We start from the raw sequence: 20,802 nt of genomic DNA, 5'->3' as shown, positions 1-20,802 counted from the left end.
GAGACGACTCACGGTAACCTCACAGTGACTGGTGGAAAGGGCCTCGGCGACGGCGCTGGGAACAGTGGAGAGAAGCAACAGGAACCGTAGTGCAAGTGAACAATTGATCAGAACCTGATTCCAGAGTAAACCGGACCACAGGAAGGAGCAAGTCAAAGACCCACCATGTTTTGTCACTGAGAGACGGTGAGGAGCAGAGATGACTACTGAAGGGGGAGCAGGACGAGGTCGGGAAGGACAGTGAGACGCCGTGGACTTGAGTTTTGTGCACAGCCTTCAATGGAGTGTCTGCAAGCATTTGCCAATGTGGGTTGAAATTTATTTTAAATACTAGAGGCCTGTTGCACAAAAAGATTCGTGCAATAGGCCTTCCCTTCCCCTGGCTGCCGGCACTGGTTTTCCTCCGGCACCCGGGACCCAGGCCTTCGCTCCAGCCGGAGCCACCTTCAAGCCGTCGCTGCTCCGGCGGGAGCGACTTCAGTCTTTGTTCCGCCACTTCGTGCCTACATATGCAAATTAACCTCCATCTTTGTTGGCAGTTAATTTGCATATCTTGCTGATTAGCCAATGGGAGGTGTAGCAAAGGTATGGTCAATTACCATGTTTGTCTATTAGGTAGGATATTTTTATTGATTCATTTTTTAATATAGTTTTATTGATTTCAGAGAGGAAGGGAGGGGGAGAGAGATAGAAACACCAATGATGAGAGAGAATCATGGATCAGCTGCCTCTTGCACACCCCACACTGGGGATCAAGCCCATAACCCAGGCATATGCCCTGACCAGGAATCAAACCGTAACCTCCTGGTTCATAGGTCAGCGCTCAACCACTGAGCCACATGGGCCAGGCCTGGAGTTGGAAGTTAAATGCAAGTGGAATGGAGAAATTTAAAATGCTGTCCGCATCCCTATACACTGCCCCCTGTGCTTGCACCCAGTGTCTCCCATCCGGGCTGGCCATGCTGCATTGCTCATTGTGCACCTACCAGGTCTCATCAGGCATCTGCTTCTACTTTGCAGAAAGAAATTCTGGAGCAGCAGCAGCGGGAGCGAAATGACAACAACTTCCATGGCATCTGCATGTTTTGCGATGAGGAATTCCTCGGGAACAGGTTTGCCATCGTGCATGTCTTTAAACGTGACTATTTCATGTGAAAACTCCTCAGAACATCGGTGATGTCAGAATTTATATCAGTTAGTCCCATGGGTTCCCTCAGGAGCCTTGCCTGTTACCAGCAGTGATTTTTAAAAAAATGCCCGACAGCAGAGGTGAACTGTCGTTGCTGTGAGCAGAGGAGGGAAATGCCTTTTCTAATTGGCCGACAGGAGGACCGTGAGCAAACGGCTGCAGACACACTGTCCCTGTTAACGCGTTAACGCTAACTGTGCACATTGGGTGTTTCACTTTGGAAAAAGCATCACTAAGTTTCTGTGACCCGAGCTCACAGCCGTCACATTCATCTCGGGCAGCTGTCTCTCCCGGTCCCATGATGAGCTGGAAAAGGAAGGCAGTTTGTCTAGTAGTTTTAAGGACAGAAACCCAGTTCACCTGTAGAGGGAAACCTGACAGTGGCTCACGTACCTGCTAGCTATCTCCATGGCCTGGTGTGTGTTTTGGTAACACTTGCGTGTACTTCTATTAGGTTGTTTCTCCTTATACATACGCTCTTGCTGACCTGACTTGTTCCTGAGTGATTTGTACATAATACAAACTGCTCAGCTTTCTTCCTAGATCTGTGCTATTGAACCACATGGCCAGAGAGCATGCCTTCAACATCGGGCTGCCGGACAACATCGTGAACTGTGGTGAATTCCTGTGCACATTGCAGAGAAAGCTGGACAAGTAAGTACTTCATGCAGCACAGCCTGCAGCTCTGAGTCCTGGACTCGTTGAATGTTTAAAACTTAGATGACCTGAAGTAGCTACAGAAATGGACTCTTCATTTTTCATGGTGGAGGACCTCTGTCAGGTGCAAGTCTCATTCTGTGCAGATCACGTTGTCTTTGATGGGTTTTTTTTATATATTCATTTTATTGACTTTTCACAGAGAGGAAGGGAGAGGAATAGAGAGTTGAAACATCGATGAGAGAGAAACATCGATCAGCTGCCTCCTGCACACCTCCTACTGGGGATGTGCCCACAACCAAGATACATGCCCTTGACCGGAATTGACCCTGGGACCTTTCGTCCGCAGGCCGACGCTCTATCCACTGAGCCAAACCGATTAGGGCATCTTTGATGTTTTTAAGTGAAGACGGCACCTATCCCCAGCGCTGCATTCCACCTCAGGTGCGCGCAGTGAGCTGGGAGGCGCACGCTCGTGTCAGGCCTCAGAAATGGGGCGCCTGGGGTTGGTTCCGTCTCCGCGCGCCCTCCTCGGAGCGCTTCCCAAACCACGGTTCCGAATGTGATGTGTCATTTCTTTACTTCCCACTCCAACCTAAGAGCGTGTCAGTAAGTACTCTGCACATGCGGTGTGTTCCTCAGCTTCACGTGCGCTACGGAGGCTCTGGTCCTCCCGCCTGTTCAGGGCGCCCGACGGGCCTCCTGCTGCCCTTGGGGAGCGCAGCCACGCGTTACCATCGTTGTTCTTTGAAGAACGGGCCTCCATTTGCATGTGCAGCCGGGGCAGGTTGATTAGTAAACCACCTAAGTAATAGGGGGCATTAGCCCTCTGTTTCGGTTTTAACTAAACAGCCAGCTTAGCAAGCGCAGAAATAAACACGCATCCTGCCTAGCCAGACACTGGAAATGGGGGTCGGCGAGGGGGCGCGTCCCGGTGGAAGGTGCGGAGTGGCCTAGAATGAACACGCGTGACCGGATAGTGAGCAAGCGGCTGCCCGGCCTGCGGAGCCCCTGACCGCCTGTGCCTGCAGCCTGCAGTGCCTGTACTGCGAGAGGACCTTCAGGGACCGGAGCCTGCTCAAGGACCACATGCGGAAGAAGCAGCACCGCAGGATCAACCCCCGCAACCGGGAGTACGACCGGTTCTACGTCATCAACTACTTGGTGAGTCCTCCTCGCCTGAGATGTGATGGCTCCCTCAGACGGCCGCCAGCCGGGGCGTCCGCAACTGCCAGCAGCGGTGCCGAGGCCAGGTGTCCCCGGCATGTCGAGCAGCCGCTGGCGTGGGGAGGGGAGTGTGCAGAGCACAACAGAACCACTGTCGCCTGCAGGAGTGCCCGGGAGGCATGTGTGTGTGCACGCGCTCCCCCCGTTTCTCCTGTGTCTGCTCCTGAGGCCAGAGGCCCTGTGCTCTGGTCAGAGTATGTGTGGGCCTCTGGCCGTGCTGGGGCGGTGCTAGCTAACTCCTTAAAACAAAACAATCTCTTCACTCTTCCCTCCTTCCCTGGTAAAACCTGCCCTTCCCCACCCACTCCACAATTGTCTTTATTATTCTCTTGTGCCAGCTTATTTTTAATGGCAATTTTATTTTTTTAAATATATTTTTATTGACTTCAGAGAGGAAGGGAGAGGGAGAGAGACAGAAACATCAATGATGAGAGAGAGTCATTGACTAGTTGCCCCCACACTGGGGATGGAGCCCATAACCTGGGCATGTGCCCTGACCGGGAATCAAACCCTGACCTCCTGGTTCATAGGTCGATGCTCAACCACTGAGCCGCACAGTCCAAGCCCTATTTGTAATGGGAATTTTAGAGAAACCAAGTCATTTCAGTCATTCACTGGACAAGAGGACTGTTAGGTGTGTGGCTTTTAGGACGGACTCACGGGGTCACAGGGTAAGGATTTTCCACCCTGAGAGCTCTCCCGCTCAGAAACCACCGTCCCACAGCCGGACCCCTGAGGTCCCGTTCCTCTGGGTTAGGAAAAGGGGCTCAGGGGGAGGCGTGTCATCAGGGGCATTGGGGAGTTTATGGGGGTTATGATTGGCACAGTGACCACTGCCCCTGCCCGATCTGCTGCTGGTGGGTGAACATAACCTTAGGAAAAGCACTGCTTGTGTGCAGGGAGGGAGGAACTGTCGGGGGGCTGGACGGAAGGTGCTGTGTCTGGCACTCCCCAAGCACAGGAAATGGTTTCCCTTCAGGGTGAGTGATTTGCATTTCGGCGCAGCCTCAGAAGGTTCTGTGGACAGAGGAGCATGTCCCGACTGTGTGGCAGTGTCGGCTCTGGGGTGGAATTTCTGTCTGTTCTGTGGAACCCGTGTTGGAATATGTTCCCCTGGAAGGGGGCTTAGCATGTGTGAAGATGGACTGAGAGGAGCCATGGTTCGCGGCCGACGTTTTACAGCCAGCTCGGGGCAGAGGGTTAGGGTTAGGGTTAGGGTTAGGGCAGTGATGGCGAACCTATGACACACGTGTCAGAGGTGACATGCGAACTCACTTTTTGGTTGATTTTTCTTTGTTAAATGGCATTTAAATATATAAAATAAATATCAGAAATATAAGTCTTTGTTTTACTATGGTTGAAAATATCAAAAAATTTCTATATGTGACACAGCACCAGAGTTAAGGTAGGGTTTTTCAAAATGCTGACACGCCAAGCTCAAAAGGTTCGCCATTACTGGGGTAGGGCATCCCCCACCTGCTCTAGAGAAATAAAAAGTGACTTGGAAGAGTGTCGTTGTTTAGACCAGCCTGAGCCGTGTAGGCGGGTGAATGCACAGGTAAGCGTGGTGTGGGACAGCGGAGGGCCTTCTGGTTGGAGCACCTGAGCAGGTGGTGGGCTGCAGGGAGCCTGGAGGCCCTGGCGAGGATCGGGATTTCGTCCTCCGTGTGTGCAACACCCCCGGAGGGTTTATAGGGACAGGGAAGGACGGAGGGTTTACAGGGACGGGGAAGGACCGAAGGTTCATAGGGACGGGGAGGGACGGAGGGTTTATAGGGACGGGGAAGGACGGAGGGTTTACAGGTATGGGGAAGGACGGAGGGTTTATGGGGACGAGGAAGGGCCGTCCTGCCTAGGAAACCGACCACAGGGGGTCTCACGTGCGTCCAGGGTTGAGAAACACAGATTTACTTCCATCTAAGAGAAGAGACCGTGAGAGGGCCTGCTGCTGCTCCAACGAGAAAGGACATGGAAAGCTTTGAGGACACATCCTGTGCTGAGAGCCGTGGGACCCCCACAGTGTGTGTGGGACGCTGCGTGTGGGTTTGCTGCCAAGTCTGTCCGCCTTCTCTCCCCCCCCCCACCCCCCTCCCTAACCCCTGTTTCTCCTACAAAGGAACTTGGAAAATCCTGGGAAGAGGTTCAGTCGGAAGACGACCGGGAGCTGCTGGAGCAGCAGGAAGAGTAAGACTCGGGGTCGCTGCTGAGGGGTGGTGTTCGGGATGCTGGGACTCTAGTTGGCCTCATACGCCCCCTGGGACGACAGGAGGAAGGGGGACACCTTCTCAGCCAGGCAGCCTTGCATGTGGTGCGGCAAGAACTGGGCTCAGCAGGACTCTCCCTAAAGCCACTGCACTGCTGGTGTCCCCGCCAAGCGGGGTGTGGTCATGAGCGCTGCTGACCCAGCACGCAGGCTGCACAAGCTGGCCATATGTCAGAGAGGTGCTGTCCCAGGGCCTGGCTGGCTCATGGTCCCAGGGGGGGACGGGACATGGGCTTTGAGCTCCGGGCTGGGGAGATGACTGGCTCACAGTTGCCTGCTCAGCCCAGTGGTGACACTGAGGACACACATGGCTGCCGGCCGGAAGTCCAAGCTGCGGGCCCTCAGCCTGGAAGGGTCCTGTGCCCCCCAACACCCCCCACCCCACCCCCACCCTCGCTCCCATCAGTGCCCTTCAGCCCGTTTCCCTCCCTCAGGGCTGAGCTTGATGTCCTGGTGTAGGAATGACAAGAGGTTGGCAGTATTTCAAAAAATGAATGCAGGGAGAGGAGGAAATGGTAAAAAACGGGGGGTGGGGGATATGCTTTTTGAGTTCTCCATCTACCAACTTGCCCCTCTTCAAACGATCACTATTTCCAGTACAAGGTACAGTGTGCTTTTTCAAAGCACACCGTTTGTCGCGAGGAAACCTACCCAGCAGGGCGCATGCACCCAGCGGTGTGTTTATGAGCGCACCCCCACACGTGTCCCCCGCACCCCCACACATGTCCTCCTCCATGACACGGGCCCTCGGAAGTTGCTGCTCGGAGGAGCAGGTGCTCGGCTCTCATGCTGCTTCCTGGGGCTGCTCTGCGTGCCAGAGGCTGCATCAGCCGCATTGATGTATAGACAGTCTCCCCAAAACTGGAGTGGAGAGGCGGGCAGCTTCCGGGGGACCGGGGAGATACACCACGGGCCCTAACGAAGGGGTCTGCCTTCTCTGCTGGGCACAGGGACTGGTCGGACTGGGAGGAGTGCCCCGTCTCCGCCGTGTGTCTGTTCTGTGAAAAGCAAGCGGAAACGACGGAGCAGCTGTGCGCCCACATGGAGGTGAGACGGCTCATTTCATCCTGCTCTGCTCCGCGGGGGAGGCGACCACACGAGGCCTTGCCAGGTTACACCCTTGTTCCTGGAGCACCTTCCACTCCAGCAGAAGGCAGGCCACGCCCTCGTGCCCACGGCCTGGGGGCATGGAGGGTGGGGAGGGGAGGGGGCGGGCCTAGGTGTGGTCTTACAGCTCCTCAGGAAAGGATTTGGAGAGAAGAGCAGAGATTCCCAGTGTGTGTGTTCCCTTCTTTATAAAGAAGCTCGAAGCGAGTGGTTCTGAGCCTGTTTCCACCCAGGACGTGTTGGGGAGGACCCTCCCTACACACCCTGAGAGAGGGCAGCCGTGCCTCGGGACAGCACTATGGCTGGACTCGGGGCTGAGGGCTGACTGCGCGGCCGTGCGATTTCGGACATGCCCGTGCCCACCTGTGCCACGGGCAGCTCCGCTGCCTGTCCCCCTCACTGCTCCCTGGTCAGAGACTACTCAGCACAGTGAGGACAGGGCAGGTCCAGGAAGGGCACAGGCGCACACAGATGCAACAGACGGCAGCTTCTCTGCACCGTGTGCACAGGTCCCATGTGCACAAATCCACAGACCCCCGTGTACACAGGTCCCGTGTGCACAGATCCACAGACCCCCGTGTACACAGGTCCCGTGAGCACAGATCCACAGACCCCCGTGTGCACTCCTCCCGTGAGCACAGGTTTTTTGTGTGCACTGGTCCCATGTGCACAGGTTTTCTGTGTGCACTGGTCCCTGTGTGCACTGGTCCCCGTGTGCTCAGATCCCCGTGTGCACTGGTCCCGTGTACACTGGTTATGCACTAGTCCCATGTGCACAGGTTTTCCGTGTGCACTGGTCCCCGTGTGCGCTGGTCCCCGTGTGCTCAGATCCCCATGTGCGCTGGTCCCCGTGTGCACTGGTCCCTGTGTGCACTCGTGTCAGTGCACATGTAATTCACAATGCCTGATGTGTTAGAACTGGAAGCAGCTGTGTCCCGCCCTGTGTGGGGGGCCCTCTGCAGCCTCTTTGACCCGAGCCCCCACCCTCTGCTCAGTCCCTTTGGATGACGACTGTCAGGGAGCCCCATCGTCCTGCCTGTGGGCCCCTGGATGATCAGGGTGAGGTGGCCTTTACTCTGTGCGCTCGGAAGTTCAGCCGTTTACCCCGATGGACATGACAGGGATGGAATAGAATAAAATAAGTGTCTGCGCCATGAAGCGTGTTAAGTGCTTTACGGGAAGAGGGCATAAGGAGAAACTAGCCGGCTTGTCAGGGACAGCATGGAGGGAAGAGCAGAGTGTGTCAGAGCACCTCTGCGTGGAGAAGAGCCCGTGTCCACAGCTCTATCCCGACGCGGGACGCAAGGCACGTCTCTCACACGCTGCGTCCCACGTAGTGAACTGCGGAGACTGCAGGACGGGTGGGTGAGGGGTTCACCTGATTGGCGGGCTTGTGTGGAGTCGGGGAGTAGCCAGATGTCAAGACGTCAGACGCCGAGGACGATGCGCTGAGACGGGGCCTCAGTGTGAGGCTCCTGTGAACCGGCTGGAAGATCGAGGACCTCCCTGCTCAGCTCTCCCCATCCCTTCTTCCAGCAGGCGCACGGATTTGACCTCCTCAGAACAAAGGCAGAGCTCGGTGAGTCGGACTTAGCGCTGCGCCGCTGCCGGCCGGCCGTGAACATGCTGGTTCCGTGGTCGTGACGGCAGGCGCACGGCCACCTCGTCCCCGCACACGTCCCCCCGCTGCCGGAACTCCGTGTTCACAGCCGGGTTTGGCCTCAGGTGGTCCCTTCCCCTGGCCCGCACATGTGACGGCTTCTCACGGGACCCAGGGTAACGGACACTGTCTGCCAGAGGCCAAGCAGCGGTCCCAGTCCAGCTGCCGGCCTGCTGGGCGAACGGGCCAGGGCGTGGGTGGCGTACACAAGACACCTCATGCTGCTGGGGTGCAGCTGGACTCGGCACCATAGAAGCGCCCATGCCTGGTTCTCAGGGTCATGGTGACAGAAAGATTCAGGCATTAAACACACAGTAGGGCTTACTGATGGGTCCAGACCATGAAAAGCTCGCCTCGCACACAGCAGCCTCCCTCCTGCCTCCAGGTGTGACTGTGCTTTGGTGCTCCTGTAGACATGTGTATGTGTGTTACAGACCCGTGCCTGTGTTACAGACACGTGTATGTTATAGACGTGTGTTATAGACACATGCATTACAGACACATGTGTTATAGACACATGCCTGTTTTACAGACGTGCCTGTGTTATAGACAGGTGTGTGTGTTGTAGACACGTGTGTTACAGACAGGCCTGTGTTATAGACAAGTGTGTGTGTTGTAGACACGTGTGTGCTATAGGTGGGCCTGTGTTAACAGTATATAACAGTGCATGGGTGGCTCTGCACTTGCCTCCCTCAGGACTGAATTTCTATGAGCAAGTGAAGCTGGTCAACTTCATCCGACGGCAGGTTCACCAAGGCCAATGCTACGGCTGCTGCACCAGGTTTCCATCTAGGGCCGACCTGGGTGCCCACCTGGCGGAGGCCAAGCACGCGGCCCTGCTCCCCGACAGGAGGACCTGGGACCAGCCCGAGTGAGTAACCGCAATGGGGTGGCCTGAGAGGCTGTGGGGTTCTGGCTGTGTGGAGGTCCCTCTATTCCCGGGGATGTTCCATCAGATCCCCCAGAACTCTAGCCAGGAAGCTCTAGGACAGGTTTTCTTCCTCAGCACAAAGGCTTTGGCTTTCCCACAAATCCCAGGTGTGTGTTTGACCGGGTGCGACAAGGACCCAGCATGACCCACAAACATCCATAGAGCTTTGTTGTTGTTATTACTAGAGGCCCACTGCCCCGATTCATGCACCGGTGGGATCCCTCGGCCTGGCCTGCAAGGATCCGGCCGAAACCAGCTCTCCAACATCCCCCAAGGGGTCCCAGATTGCAAGAGGGCAGTTCTTGGGTGACACACCCCAAAATTGGGCTCCCTCCTCTCTGGTTCCGGGTGCATCACCCGAGAACTGCAGCTGCCAAGTCACTGCAGCTCGGCAGTTCCTGCATTGAGCGCCTGCCCCCTGGTGGTCAGTGCACATCATAGCTACAGATCAGAGCATCTGCCCCTGGTGGTCATTGCATGTCATGGCTAACGGTCAGACGGTTGCTTAGGCTTGTATATATATAGACTAGAGGCCCAATGCACAAAATTTGTGTAAGGCTCGGCCCTCGCAGCCCTGGCTTCGTCTGGAAGGTCGTCAGCTGTCCGGTCTAATTAGCATATAACACTTTTGTTATGATAGATTATCATCTCCTAGAATGAAGGAACCAGTGATGGTTGGGCTGGGCCATTGTTCTCATCAGATCCTGGCGGATGGAGTGAGGGAGTAGCTGCATTTGAAGGCTGCTACCCAGTGGGGAGAGCGGGCCTTTGAGGAGGGAGGAGGGATGTCAGCTTCAGCCCCGGAGGGGGAGGCGCTGCCTGGCCGGCGGCCCGAGGTGGAGGGGCGGCCTCTGGCCCAGGGAGCTTGTCTTTATGTAGAAAACCAGCGAGGACCCTAGCAAGACGTGCGGCAGGAAGGGTCTCCCTCACAGCCTGTGCCGTTGAGACTGTGGCGAGGAAACCCATGGAGCCGCGCGGCCTGGGCGGTCTGTGGGTGAGGTGCAGTCTGTGAGGCCTGTCTGTGGTGTTGCAGGTACTACTTCCCCACCTACGAGAACGACGGCCTGCTGTGCACGCTGTCCGACAGCGAGGGCGACCTGTCGGCCCCAGGGCAGAGCAGGGGCGTCACCGTCATCAGTGAGGACACGTCCCAGCTCCAGGCGTTGAGGCAGAGCAGCGTCCTGAACCAGCTGCTGCCACGGGGCTGGGAGGGCTGACACGAGCGGGAGTGTGACCCGAGCCCCAGCCAGGGGTGCGTCCTGGCCAAAATAAACTGAAAAATGATCTTTTACTCTGAAGTTTTACTATGTAACCAGCGCACCTGGTCTCATTTCATTAGACCAATTGTCTGTGATAGGACATGCACATCACAAAGAAATAAAATGTTCGCCTGGCCGTATGGCTCAGTGGTTGGGCCTCGACCTGTGAACCAGGAGGTCATGGTTCGATTCTCAGTCAGGGCACATGCCTGGCTTGTGGGCTGGCGGGCTTGCTCTCCAGTAGGGGGTGTGCAGGAGGCAGCCAATCAGTGATTCTCATCATGGATGTTTCTGTCTCTCCCTCTCCCTTCTCTGAAATCAATAAAAATATATTTTAAAAATAAAGGAAATGTTCAGATTATTTATAAGCCGGGTTTCAGCCAGTGTCTTCAGCACCTTCCCCCCAATTCCACCCCCACCCCTCTCCCTTTGTCCAGGAAGTCGCAGTTTTGACCACACATGCTTCATGCCTGCGCTGGGCAACCTGGAGGGCGGAGGCCCGACGGGGAGCCACGGAGGCAAGGAGCCGGGCCACGCGGGTGGCGCACAGGTGGGCACTGTTTCCGAACAGCCAAGAGTGACCATGTCACCGTTATGCCTTCTGCCTGGAGTTGCAAACTACCTAGAAATGGATGTGAAGCCAAATAAGTTCACTTTCCCTGCAATATATCCACATCGTTCACGGACAAGTGCCTTTTTCTAAGGTGTAACCACATTCCATCGTGACCTCACAGAACTAACAATCACACGGTTTCCGGTTTCCCTACTCACAGTGCCTTTCCAGGGTTGTCGGCTGTGAGACAGGTGCTCTGTGCCTCCTGATGAGATGCGGTGAGGCGGGCGGAGGAAGCATCGCTTTCGGGGATTCCTCCCCAAAACGTTAATGCGAACAGAAGGGAACAGCAGCCCACGCCAGGGCAGGTACAGGCTAGAAACAACTGGCCTTCGTCCTAAGTCCAGGCCAGGGAAAAGCAGAAGCAGCTACGTTCCTGGCTGAAGAGGCTCCACACCTGCGACCTGCGACTGGATCCTGGACCAAGAGAAAAGGGTTTCGCCCGGCTGGTGTGGCTCAGTGGTTAAACTTTGACCCATGAACCAAGAGGTCGCCAGTCCAGTTCCAGTCAGGGCACATGCCCTAGTTGCAGGCTTGCTCTCCAGCAGGAGGCAGCTCATCCATGTTTCTAGCTCTCTAGCCCTATCCCTTCCTCTCTCTAAAAATTAATAAAAAACAATTTTTAAAGGTTTTTCTTATGTGTAAAAGGTATTAGAGGGACAACTGGCAAAACGGTAAAGTCTGTAGTACATGTTGTGATGTTGGAGTCAATTTCCACTTGTTGGTGATTTATATGCAGGGCTAATACACCACCCACTTCCTCCAACGGGGGCTGGCGCAGCCTTGGTGTGCTTGGCCAGCAGAGGCGTCCCCACCGCCACCCCGCCACCCTGGAGTCTCCCCGATGGGGGGCTGCGGGTGACAGCAGCTGCAGCCCCACCCAGGAGCCGCAGTGGAACTCACGCCCTGTGACTGATATGCTGGAGATCCCCGCTGGCAGCAATTTGCAAGACTGAATGGCGCCGTAAGAATGCTAATTGAAACAGAAACACTCAGTGAGTTCATACAGCGTTAACTCAGTGTCTGAGATTCAAGGGGAGCTGGGTCCTTTGGGGCTTGGGAAATCAGACTACAAAACAGATTTGTGAGGACATTCTCACTCAGTTGGCTTGGATACAGGGTGAGCAGTAAATGAAAATCTAATCACCGTCAGCTGTGATTGGGTATTGTCATCATTTGGAAACATTGGGAGATCAAAAGAATATGGTGTGGTAAACAGCAGAAGCAAAAATAAATTGATGTCTTACCTTCAGCAAGGCAGCCCCTCCCACACCTGCCTCACTGCCCAGAAGGAGTCACCAACGACGGCACCAACAAGTGGAACAACAAACAAAAGCTGCTCTCTCTCCTTTCCTCTCTAACAGCAATAAATAAATTAAAAAAAAAAAAAAAACTTCAGCTTGGCCCGTGTGGCTCAGTGGTTGAGCGTTGACCTATGAACCAGGAGGTCACGGTTAGATTCCTGGTCAAGGCACAGGCCCGGGTTGTGGGCTCCATCCCCAGTGTGCGGCATGCAGGAGGCAGCCAATCAATGATGCTCTCTCATCATTACTGTTTCAGTCTCCCTCTCCCTTCTCTGAAGTCAATAAAAATAAATTTTTTAAAAAGAAAGTTTATTTGTCAAGGTAGAAGCGAGCATGTGTTATTGAACGGCTTGTTAGCTCCATTGATAACTTCACAAGTTTAGACGCACAGTATGTGGGCCTTTGCCATTCCCTGGCCCCAGGTCCCACGAGTGCCTGGGGAAAGCCCACCGTGGGCCTCATCCCAGGAGGGTCTGGTCCAGCCGCACGAGAACGTGAGAGTCCAGGTGCCCTGCCCAAACCTGGTCCCGCTGACACCAAGTCCCACGTGCTGACACTGGGAGCACCCAGAGATGGACTGTGGGTAGAATGTACTAGTTACATGTGATATTTTCCTTTTGTTACTGTAGAAATGTTAACCAAAATTATAATTAAAGCAGTTAAGTGAGTAGTGCATAAAATACAAGGTGTCCCCTCAAAAACTGTGTACACATTATAAAGGCAGTGTGTATTAAACTACATTTCATTTTCAAAATGTAATAGAATCTACAGCTATCAGCTGTTAAAGGGTGTATACATTTTGGGGGGACACCTTATATATCGTGTAATAATCTTATACTTGGATGTAACGAATTACAAGTCAACATAATGAACTCTTTTAAAATTGCCTATTAATGTTATTGATTAGGGCCAAAGCATTCTGGCTGTCTGCCTACGAAGCTTAGTATGAACGATCTAGCAAGCTCTATAGCAGTGGTTCTCAACCTGTGGGTCGCGACCCCTTTGGGAGTCGAACGACCCTTTCACAGGGGTCGCCTAAGACCATCGGAAAACACATCTATAATCACATATTGTTTTTGTGATTAATCACTATGCTTTAATTATGTTCAATTTGTAACAATGAAAATACATCCTGCATATCATATTTACATGACGATTCATAACAGTAGCAACATGACAGTTATGAAATAGCAACGAAAATACTGTTATGGTTGGGGGTCATCGCAACATGAGGAACTGCATTAGGAAGGTTGAGAACCACTGCTCTATAGGAATGCGCGCACACACGCGCACACGCACACACACACACACACACACACATACACACTGCTCCCTGCACAAGGACAGTGCTCAGCCGGACCAGTTAAACTTGTTAGTGAAGCTGCCTGTGGGGCCGGGAAGGCTGCAGAGCCCTGGGGCTCGTGAGCAGCTTGGGGAGTCAGCTGGCTCTCCCAGGTGGTCATTATCTGATCAGCTCCCTGCAGAGGAGCCGCTACTGAGACGCCTTTGAGGGCTCTCTCCTCAGGCGCAGGAGGAGCCCACCAGCGCCCCCTGGAGGCCGCCGGGGATGTTGCCTGTCCTTTGCAGCAGGGTAAGTGCTTTTCCTCCGCCTACCTGGAGAGAAGAAAAACAGGTTTCCTCCTCGGTCACCTCGGGAATAGCTCTTAACTATGCAGAAGCATAGCCAGTTCCTTGGATCGGTAGGAGAGTTAAAAAGCCGCTCTGGCGACGTCTGCCGCCCCTCCTTCCTCCACCCTCCGTCCCTGGCATTGTTGTCGTTGTTCTTGTCGATGGTGCTGATTTTACCTACTTTCACTACAGCCTTGATTGAAACTGTATTCAATACTGAATGGAATGCGTTTTTAAAATATATTTTTATTGATTTCAGAGGGAAAGGGAGAGGGAGAGAGAGATAGAAACATCAATGAAGAGAATCATCAATCCACTGCCTCCTGCACACCCCCTACTGGGGATGGAGCCCACAACCTGGGCATGTGCCCTGACTGGAATCTAACCTTGACCTCTTGGTTCATAGGTCAATGCTCAACCACTGAGCCACACTGGCCAGGCAGAATGGGGTGGAGTGGTTGGGTTTTGGGGGTTTTTTTAAGGTTTTGAACCACAGCAGCAGGTGCTTCTGGAGAAACCGACGTGAAGGAACAGCCCGCGTCTGGACGTTCCAGTGCCAGGGCGTCCTCTGGCCGCAGGTGGGTGTGGGGCCAGGTACGGATGCCCCTGTGCATGCCATGCAGCTGCAGATGGAGGAACCTCAGACAATCCCCAATTCACAGAAATACAGACACCCCTCCCCGCTCCCGTGATAATGAAGCTTCTGATTAAACAAGGTCACAGAAAGTCAGCACAGACTTCGTGCGTAGAGGCCCTCGGGCCTCCTAATAGAGGGGGTGGTGTCCTTAAGGCTATGAGGGGGAGCCCCTTCCCCCTCCCCCATACACCACACCTGACAAATGCCACCCCCTGCTGAGAGCTGAGCAGAAGTCGCTGTGGATGACCAGTCCCTCTGGGGAGCACAGTCGGAAGTGGGAGCGCCGTCCAGCCGGTGGCTCAGCTGGTTGTGCGTCAGCCATGCACCAGGAGGTCACCAGTTCGGTTCCCGGTCAGGGCACGTGGCAGCAAGGATCCAGCAGGTGCTTAGCTCGGCTTGGGAGGATCCCCCCGATCAGCGGGCACACATCTCCCCACATCGAGTCCGCAGAGCTCGTGGGCCCGCAGCCCAGCACAGCGCAGCCTTGCTGCTCCGCCGGCTTCTCGCAGCGAGCCCTGCCTCCCGTGATTAAACTCCTGGAGCGTCTGCGATGCACGGGAGCCGTTCCCACGCTGCTTAGGCAGATGTGGCTGCCGCCCGTGGCCCAGGCTGCACCTCCACTTCTGGACAGGAGGAACCGCCCGGTGCTTCTGGCTCTTGGAGGCCTGCGAGCTGAATGGGCCGTACATTTCCGCGGGAGATGACACTCCACCGCAGGCACTCACCGCCAGGCCGCCCGGCCGCCTTTTCCATAACAATACCACCGAAGTTGTTTATGGGGCTGGTAGGCAAGGTAGTCGTTGGCCCAGAGAATCGGGCTCATTAAGCCAGAGCAAAGCAACAACAAAGAAGTATTCAGCAATGTGGCCTAGAAACAGTTCCTGAGTCCAGCACGGGCAGGGCAGGCTGGGAAGGCGGTAGGGGGGTGGGATTTCCTCATGGTGATCTATTTACCGTTTACTCAGGCATTTCATGGTTTAAGGGATCAGTGAAATTCCCGGGCCAAGTCCCCTTGCCGAACCCTGTCCTAGACACACGGCCAAGAGCATAGCCAGTGCAGGGGATGTAATAAAAACAGCATCCAGTTCGCACGGTTTGTGTGAGAAATGAGTGAAGCTGTGAGTGACAAGTGGCACTGGAGCGTCCAGCGCCCTGCCGTGTTATTTTAGTTCCCGCTCTCCTCCTGCCTCGGCCCAGACGTGGGGACTCAGCCAGCAGGAGCTCAGTGTGCGATTAGTCTATGTGATTATTCAGTCCCCGGGGCCCTAGGGCCTAGGCCAGGGGTGGGCAACCCCTGGCACACGTGCCAAACATGGCACGCCAGTAACTTTTGCTGGCACGCAAAACCCTCTCTTATAATCTTCCATTTACAATTTTTGTGAACATTTGAATGACTTAAATGTTAAATTGCAAGGAACTGGCAAGACACTTGATGTTATGTTTGGTTACATAAAGGTTTTTGAAAAGAAACTGGAAGTCTTTAAGAGGGATGTGGATGGCGAGAGGTTTAGATATTTACCAAACCTCAAGGGGCACATCAAAGACCTCCCAAAGATGACAGAACAGACTGTCAAAGCCTTCAAAAGCTGTTTTAAACATCATCGAGTCAACTATTGAGCAGTTCTTCTCAAGATTTGCGAAATTCAGAGAACTGGAAGAGACAGCAAAATTCATGAGATTTCCAGACAGCATGAAACTGGAGGAACTAAACTTACAAATGTTTTCACGGATAGACATGGCTGACTTTGAAATGCAGTTGATTAAATTTCAGAGTAGCTCAATTTGGAAGCAGAAATTTATTGACCTTAGAGTTGACTTGGAAAACATTGAAAAAAAGCAATTAAAGACAGGAGCACCAGAGAGAAGTGTCGAAAAGGAACTAGTGAGGACTTGGAATGCCATTCCAGAAAATTTTTTCTGTTTAAAAAACTTTGCAACAGCGTTACTCTCCATGTTTTCATCCACATACGCTTGTGAATCTTTGTTCTCAGTGATGAATTTTGTTAAGTCTCCTAATAGGAGTAGCCGACTGTGCTCCCCAGAAGAAGCTTCATTATCACGGGAGGGGGGAGGGGTGTCTGTATTTCTGCGAATTGGGGATTGTCTGAGGTTCCTCCATCTGCAGCTGCATGGCGTGCACAGGGGCGTCCGTACCTGGCCCCACACCCACCTGCGGCCAGAGGACGCCCTGGCACTGAAACATCCAGACGCAGGCCGTTCCCTTCACATCGGTTTCTCCAGAAGCACCTGCTGCTGTCATTCAAAACCTTAAGCAGAGATATTATCCATTCAGCATATCTCTGAAGGTCACAAAATATAAACCTGACGTAAAATCTCTGTCATCAGTGATGCAGCAGCAAAAGTCCCACTGATAATATCAAACGGAGTCATAAAGTTTTCTGTCAGACTATCAGTGTAATGTATACATTAAAAAATAAATGTACTTTTGATCATCATATACTGTGTTTTTGTCGCTCGAATGAATTTTATTATTTCTTTAAGGTTCTTCACATACTTACACCTCTAAGAAATATCAAGTAGGCATAACATGTTCTCAAAAAATTAGGGTTGGCATGCAGAAGAATTTTGAGTCAGAGATTTTGCTGGTTTTGGCACGCACTCACAAAAAGGTTGCCCACCCCTAGCCTAGGCTATTAGGCCCGCAGGTGCGATCTTAGCCAAACGGCACAGCGGGGTGGCAGCTCTGTTCAGCCGGAGAAGCGGTGACTTGTCCTATAACCCAGCCCATTTACTCAAACAAGTAATTCTAAGATGATGAAGTGGTGGCAGGCGTTGGGCAGTGGGCGTGCCACCTTGGTTCCCGGTCAACTCTACCCTCCGACCGCACTGCTCCTGGGCCCCAGGAGTTGAGTGTGTCGGGGCCTTTGAATATCTTCCATCTCTCCTCCTCACGGCCATGTTTTCTTCTACCTTCTTGAATATGCAACATATTTATAATAACCATGTCAACCTCTCTGCGGATGCCACCATGCTCTTCATTTCTGGTTCTGGTCTGTTGTTCAGTCAGCGTGTCCCCAGGTTATAAATGATCGTTCTTGCCTCTCTGTGTTCACGGCCAGTTGTGAGCAGATGGGCGCTGTGAGAGTTACGTTTTTGAAGGTTTGATGCGGTTGCCTTCCTTCATGCTGCGCTCTGTTCTGCACATGGTCAGTCGTGTGGAATCGGTGGGACCTTTCCCGCTCTTGCCTTTAAGCTCCCTCAGGGCAGGTCCAGAGCTGCCCTCGGTTGAGGGGTAACGCTGCCCCGTTATCAGGATGCACACCCCTGAGGATTTGGCAGTGCCCCTCGGACTGCAAACCCTGCCCTCGGGCCTGCGCCGCACAAACCGCTGTGTGAGCTCCGGGGACTGTGCCTCTCATTCCCAGGCTCTTTCCTGGCCTGGGCTAGCTTCCTTCACACCACAGCGTCCTGCCCGGCCAAACACTCAGCGATTCCTCCGCCGACCTCAGCGCGCGCTCGCTCTCTCTCAGCAGCGCCTCCTCGCTGGTTATTTGTCTTGAAAATTCTACTTGCCTTGGCCAATACCTGCCTTCACACTCCCCAAGAATGCAGGGGATGGTTGGGTTGGCTGGGCTCATCCATTCAGCAAGGATTCCTTTAGCCACCATTTCTGCCAGGTGCCTGCTCTCCTGGCTCTCCGCAGGCTGGGCCAGCTGTGGGGCAGGTGCAGCCAGAGCAGCTGGCAGCCTGTGGCCACCAGGTGTTCTCCTCCCTCCGTCAGTCCCCTCCGCCCTCTCCCAGTGTCAGCACCGACCTCGGGCCCCGGCAAGGTGGTGTCCTGTCCGAGCTCTGTGCTTCAGACACCTGCGTTTCACAAACACAGAAAACAGAAGTTTCCTTTTTGTTGTTGTTGTTGTTAATACATATTTTAATTTCACAGAGGAAGGGAGAGAGAGAGAGAGAGAAACACCAATGATGAGAGAGAATCACTGATTGGCTGTCTCCTGTTGGCCCCTATTGAGGATCGAGCCCAAAACCTGGGTCCTGTGCCCTGACCAGGAGTCGAACCATGACCTCCTGGTTCATAGGTCGACGCTCAACCACTGAGCCATACTGGCCGGCTGGACAGAAAACATGTTTCTGAAAGAATATGAGGACTCTTGTCCCTGGGCCCCAGGACATGGCTCTGGTGTAGCAGGGCCCTGACATTACACGTCTGCCCTCGGGACCCAGGGAAATACTCAGCCACAGCTTTTCCCTGAAGTCCCTTTAAACAACAGGCAGGTATGGAGCCCTAAGGACTGATGGGTTTCCTGCAGGCGGAGGGAAGGACAGGCTCTGCGGGAGGCTGTGCTAGCAGAGATGTTCAGTGAACAGAAGGCAAATTAAGTCCCTGTTGAACGCCGCCTCTCAGGGGCGGGAATGCAGTAGATGCTGCAACGTGGATGCTGCAACGTGGATGCACTCGGGCACATCCCGCTACGTGAAGTAAGCCAGTCACACAGACAGGTCCTGTGCGATTCTGCTTCCATGAGGTCCCCGAGGGGTTAGACTCCAAGACACCCAGTGCCATGTGGTTGCCAGGGCTTGGAAGAGGAGGGGGGAGGGTTAAGTGGGTGTAGAGTTTCCGTTTTGCAAGATGGAAAGTTCTAGAGATGGTTGCACAATGAGGTGCATTTAGTCAACAGGATTGTACACTTCATGCCTAGATGGTCAAGTTTAAGTTACTTTTTAAACCACAGTAAACAAATGTTGAGCATCATCATTCATTATAATATTGTGCCTTGTCGTTGTAAGGGAACCTTTGAGACAAAAATAATCCTTGTCCGTTTTCTCTGGCCCTTGGCCCCACCGAAGCAAGGTCAGCCAAAGGTCGGCTTCTCTCCGACCTCGACCTTGCCTCTGCCGGGTGCGGCACCCTGACCTCCAGGCCTGGTCTCTAGCCCCGTCCGGTGTTCGGGAAAAATGTGGTTCTTCGCTGTAACTTGTCCCAATTGACTTGAAACAGTGCCAACCCCCCTGCCCCCGCCCACACTGGGTCACGGGACAGAGGGAGGGCTGAGGCCTCCGGGGGCAGAGCCAGGAGCGGGGCCAGTATTGGTGTCACTGTAGCCAGTGTTGATACCAGCCATGAAGTGTGGGCGTCATACGGCAGGAAAAGTATGTAGTTATCCTCGGAGGAAATTGAACAATGAACTCAACCACGTCCCACCCATAGTGGCCACATCTGGACTTCCAGTGGTCAAGAGAAAATCACATGACCCACTCCTAAGACACAGTTTTAGCTGTCGCTTTAAGACGTCGAGCAGGCCCTGGCCCGTGTGGCTCCATTGGCTGGGCATTGTCCGGGCACAGAAAGGTTGCTGGTTTGAGTCTCGGGGCAGTAGGGGGCGTGCAGGAGGTGGCCCATCAATGCTGCACTCTCACGTGGATGTGTCTCCCCCTCCTTCTCACTTGGGTGTTTCTCTCTCCCTCTTCCTCTCTCTCTCAAAAAACAGATGTCAAGCAGAACAGTGCATGTGCAGAAATGTTAACGGCAAACCTTACGCTCATCCTCAAGATGGTCATGACATCAGTCCACCTGGCTGCTAAGCTGCTTCCAAACGCTAACTGCTTGGCAGGAGGGGCAGGTGTTGGGGGAAATTTTAGAATCGCAGTGATGAGAGCAGAGGCGTTGTGTCCCGGCAGTGCCCTTGTGGGGGGCATGGAATTGGGGTGTTATCGTGCAGATGAGTCCAGGCGGCAGCCCTTCCGAGCTGTTTGGCTTGGGAACAGTCCCTTACCCCTCCCCTCCCCCCCGTGCCTCAGGCAGGGCAGGGTGCCAGGCTTCTCATCTCACTGGGCTGAAGAGCAAGATGAAGCCTGTGACTAAAATGCTAGCGGGGCAACCTGCGGCGCGGCTCAGGGCTGGACTCCCGGTCAGGCCACGTGCCTGGGCTGCAGGCTGACCCCCAGAAGGGGGCATGCAGGAGGCAGCCCATCGCTGACTCTCTCTTATCATTGATGTCTCTCTCTCTCCCCTCTCCCTTCCTCTCTCTCTGAAATCACTAAGAACTTTTTTTTAATGCTGGAGCGGGGCCTGGCACATCCACGCTCTCAGTAAATGCCATGTATGACGAGTGCTCTCTCCCGGTCGTCGCTCCCTCTGCGATGGGTCCCATCTCAGCTCACCTGCCGCCTTGCAACATGTGCCCGTGAGGAGGGTGCCAGTGGGTCCGTTTAAACGTGTCACCACGACAGATGATTAAAACACGACAGCGGGAGGGCCCGTGACCCTGGCGGTGGTCATCGTGCCCCGGAGCCCCCGGGGAGGCGGGGACGGCGGGTCTGTGCTCAGTCTCAGCCAGAACCCAGGCCTCGGGCCG

At 54.1% G+C, this 20,802-nt stretch overlaps 1 protein-coding gene across 2 annotated transcripts in view; it reads left to right on the top strand.

Annotated features, from left to right (window-relative positions):
• Positions 1-10,472, top strand: part of ZNF277 (zinc finger protein 277) — an 18,198-nt gene extending 7,726 nt beyond the window's left edge. Inside the window, exons 4-11 of one of the 2 annotated variants that reach the window (XM_015559697.1) lie at positions 1,021-1,112; positions 1,733-1,843; positions 2,878-3,010; positions 5,190-5,257; positions 6,287-6,383; positions 7,980-8,022; positions 8,800-8,974; positions 10,068-10,472. In XM_015559697.1, coding sequence (XP_015415183.1) covers positions 1,021-1,112; positions 1,733-1,843; positions 2,878-3,010; positions 5,190-5,257; positions 6,287-6,383; positions 7,980-8,022; positions 8,800-8,974; positions 10,068-10,251 — 903 coding nt within the window. In that variant the 3' untranslated portion in view covers positions 10,252-10,472. Of the gene's footprint in view, positions 1-1,020; positions 1,113-1,720; positions 1,844-2,877; positions 3,011-5,189; positions 5,258-6,286; positions 6,384-7,979; positions 8,023-8,799; positions 8,975-10,067 lie in introns of both variants that reach the window. The other variant, XM_015559696.1, reaches the window with a different exon arrangement.
• The last annotated feature ends 10,330 nt before the right edge of the window (positions 10,473-20,802 follow it).

The sequence above is a fragment of the Myotis davidii genome, unplaced genomic scaffold, assembly GCF_000327345.1.
Source record: "Myotis davidii unplaced genomic scaffold, ASM32734v1 scaffold573, whole genome shotgun sequence".
NCBI classification, from domain to species: Eukaryota; Metazoa; Chordata; class Mammalia; order Chiroptera; family Vespertilionidae; genus Myotis; species Myotis davidii.
This window is presented reverse-complemented; position numbering and strand designations above follow the sequence as displayed.